At 39.9% G+C, this 3,917-nt stretch overlaps 1 protein-coding gene across 1 annotated transcript in view; it reads left to right on the top strand.

Annotated features, from left to right (window-relative positions):
• Positions 1-3,917, top strand: part of AK9 (adenylate kinase 9) — a 129,285-nt gene that overhangs the window by 34,158 nt on the left and 91,210 nt on the right. Inside the window, exon 11 of the mRNA XM_008577430.1 lies at positions 3,309-3,494. Within this exon, the coding sequence (XP_008575652.1) occupies positions 3,309-3,494 (186 nt within the window). The remainder of the gene's footprint in view (positions 1-3,308; positions 3,495-3,917) is intronic.

Genomic DNA, 3,917 nt, shown 5'->3' with positions numbered 1-3,917 from the left:
CCTAAAAAAAACTATTAAAGACATGTACATAATTGTATTCATCATAACCTAGCTTATAATAACAAAAACGAGTATACCTAACTATACATTATTGGTATTTTAGTAAAATAACTTGTAATTTATTCATCTAATGAAATACTGTTCACCCATTAAAAAATGATTATGTAGATATACATTTATTGGCACAGATAAAGCCATATAAGCATATTGAAGGAAAAGCAGAATGGAGTCTTGAGATCTAGAAATATCATTAAACTAAAAAGACATATAGAAATCTACTTCTAAGATTCCAACATTCAGTATTAAGTCTATTGTCTACCTGACAAAGGACTTACATTCAGAACATATAAAGAATTCTAACTCAGTGTTTAAAAGAAGCAAAAGTTGAACATATGCTTAAAAAGAAAAGTGAATGACCAATAAGCACATAAAAAGAAGTTCAAAATTATTAGTGACTGGGGAAATGTAAATTTAAAAAAAAATTTTATTGAATCATAATTGATTATACATATTTTTGGGGTTCAACATTGACATATATTGATCAAATCAATATTACTAGCATATATATTGTTACAAATCATAATTATTCTTTATGCCCCTTGTCCAATCTCTCCCCATCTCCCTCTTCCTCCCCCCTCCCCCATCTAATTACCCTAGATTTCTTCTCTCCTGCTGAAAGAGTAATGGTTACTCTGTTGATTTGTTGCCTAGATGATCTGTCAAATGCTGAGAGGTGTGTTCAGGTCCCCCAATATTATCGTAGAGTGGATACTTCTTCTATCACTCTAGAATGAACTTTGTGGAAAGAGACATCCTCTTCTTTTCTTTGGTCTCTGCTGTTGACTCTCCTTGTGTCAATGCACTCCAGTGGCCAGCAGGCCATTTGCACGGTGGTTGTGGCATCTACCCGCTTTTGCGGCAGCCGTGGTTATTGTGGTAGCTGTGGTGGGCCACCCACATGGAGGTGGTGTTTTTGGCATGCTCCTTACCTAGTTGGTGGTGGGGCTGGCAATATGCCTGGTTGTGGGTGGAGGGTCCAGTCCCCAGATGCATGCCTCAGGACCCTGGGCAGGCCCCATGGTGCTGGCAGTATGCCTGGTTGTGGGAGAACGGTCTGGTCCCCAGATCCAAGCCTCTGGACCCTGGGCAGGCCCCAGGGCACTGGCAGTGTGACTGCTTCTGGGTGGAGGGTCCAGTCTCTGGCTCCATGCCTGGTTGTCCCTGCTTTTTGGCTTGGTAGCCCAGGGGACTTCTGGTCCTTCTAGGTGTTACAGGTGTTCTTTGGTGAAATGAAGCCTTTACTAGTTAATATCAAACTTTGTCTCTGGTTGTGCGTACTCTGTTTTTTCTTTCAGTTCTGTGTTGGATTATTTGCTGTTCCTACCACTTAAACTCTGTGCCGGAACTAATTTGTTGTCCTTTGCTTACTTCTAACGTGGGGAAACTTCCTGTGGGGACCAGTACTTGAGCTCTGTGGTTGAGCTAAAGTGTTGCATTGCTGTTGATTCCCTGGGGAAGGCTTTTTGTACAGCTCAGGTTTTAATGCTTGACTTTATAGTACTTCGAGGTTTAGTGGAATCCGATGTGCCTGGTTTGTGTAGAAACACGGGTCTGGGTCTGAGTCTTTTCATCAGACTCTGGGCCTGAGTCTTTTCAGCAAACTGCACCCCATGCAGTTCTATACTCCTGACCAGTCTCCTCTGAGTGGTCCTTCGCTGATAGGGGTGCAGATCAGCTTTCCTTGCTGTGTGCCTTTTCCCCCACTGCCTGTGCTGCAAACACTTTCCATGGGACAGGCCATGCACTGGTCCCTTGTGATGACTCACCAGCCTGAGTGGCTCTTTTTTTTCAGTTTTTGTGGCTCCTCACCCTTATGTGGGTCCACAGGAACCTTATTAGTCGTCTTGCTGGCCTGGGGGCCACCAAGACCCTCTCTCCACTGCTGCCTCCAAGCAACTTCATCTGAAAGGCACAGCTGCAGCTTTTGCTGGCTCCTGCTCTGTGCACTCAGCAGCTCCAGCCTAGAAGCAGCCAGGGCTCAAAAAGGTCAGAGCAGATTTTCTTTCTGTTATTGTGGCTTCTCCCGCCTTCGTGCACTCTGTAGGTCTCTCCTCCTCTTCTCCTGAGCTCTAGTGGCCCCAGCTTGGCTGTCGTTGCTTTCTAATACTTGTAAATTGGTTGATTTGTGGGAGACAGTGATGCTAGGGACTGTCTATTCTGCCATCTTGACCTGAAGCAGGGAAATGTAAATTTAGACTTTAATGAGATACTTCATCACATCCACTAGAATGGCTAAAATTTGAAAGATTCACAAAACAAAGCATTGGTGAAGATTCAGAGTAACTCCAACTTTCATACATTGCTGGTAGGGATGTAAAATAGTTCAACCACTTTGGAAACAGTTTGGTGGTTTATCATATCATCAAATATACACTTACCATATGACCTAGTAATTCTACTTGTAGGTATTTACCCAAGAGAAATGGAAACACATGTCCACAAAAGGACTTCTGTACAAATTTTCATCACTGCTTCATTCATGACAGCCAAAACCTGGATACAACCCAAATGTCCATCAGCTGATGAATGTATAAAAAACTGTGGTGTATTCATTTAATAAAATACTACTCAACCAGAAAAAGGATATCTGCAATAACACTGATGAAACTCAAAACATTCTGCTAAGGAGGAACAGCTTGAAAAAGATTACATACAGTATAATTCCACTTACAAGAAATTCTAAAAAAGGCAAAGCTAATCCATAGTGACAAAAAATAGAAAGTGGTTGCCAGGGGCCAGAAATGAAATCTGGGGGAGGGGTAAGGAAGGGATGGACTACAAAGGAGCATAAAAGGAACTTTTGGGGGTAATATAAAAGTTCTGTGTCTCAGTTGTAGTTGTTGATATATGTATACATTTGTAAAAACTCATTAAACTGTGTACTTAAAATGGGTGCTTTTTATTGTATGTAAATTATACATACAAATTTGATTTTTAAAAAAATGTATGTGTTTTAATTTCTGCTGTTTAAGCCAAAAGATATATGTAACCTGAACATATGTATACTACATATCTCAAAAATCAGTGAATTTTGAACNAAAAAATGTATGTGTTTTAATTTCTGCTGTTTAAGCCAAAAGATATATGTAACCTGAACATATGTATACTACATATCTCAAAAATCAGTGAATTTTGAACATAACTACAAAGATACCTCAAGCAGTACAAATATTTTTTGGAATATACATAGAGATATAGATATATATAGATGTACACAGGTAAATGAATAGTGTGTTTAATACTCACAGTAACAGGTGCTTATGTTGATTTTCTCAAATATTCTTTGCAGGTAGTTGACTATGCCAAAGTTGTTCAACCACGTTTTGATAAAGCCCGTGAAACACTAATAGAAAATGCTATTGCTCAGGCCACTGAAGCAGCTATTAAATCTGTGAAAGAAAAGGTTCTCACAGAACTACAAGCTAAAAGACAAGGTAAGCCATCTTACCAGAAATGTGTTTTAAGTTTAGGTAAATAATGAAGTCTGGCTACTTGAGGACAAGGACTTTGCCCATCTGGGTATCCTTGGCATCTTGCACTGTAGTTTTTCAATAAATGGTTGAAGGAATGGATATACATAAGCTGATTCATAAGCAGAGAAAAAAATTTCAATTCTAGAACATTAAGGAAAGGAATCAGAAAGAGCTTCCAGACTTGGATTTCTTTACTTTTATGGGTCTACTTACTGGGCAGAGACTGTTTGAGCAGTATTTCCATCTTTATCTACACCAGTTATTAGAATAACAAGAATTCAAGGGCTGGCCTGTTAGCTCAGTTGGTTAAAGCACAGCCTTGTACACCAGGGTCACAGATCCGGATCCCCGTGCCAGCAAGCTGCCAAAAGAAGATTAAAAAAA

Source organism: Galeopterus variegatus, unplaced genomic scaffold, assembly GCF_000696425.1.
Source record: "Galeopterus variegatus unplaced genomic scaffold, G_variegatus-3.0.2 Scaffold1507, whole genome shotgun sequence".
Classification (NCBI taxonomy): domain Eukaryota; kingdom Metazoa; phylum Chordata; class Mammalia; order Dermoptera; family Cynocephalidae; genus Galeopterus; species Galeopterus variegatus.
This window is presented reverse-complemented; position numbering and strand designations above follow the sequence as displayed.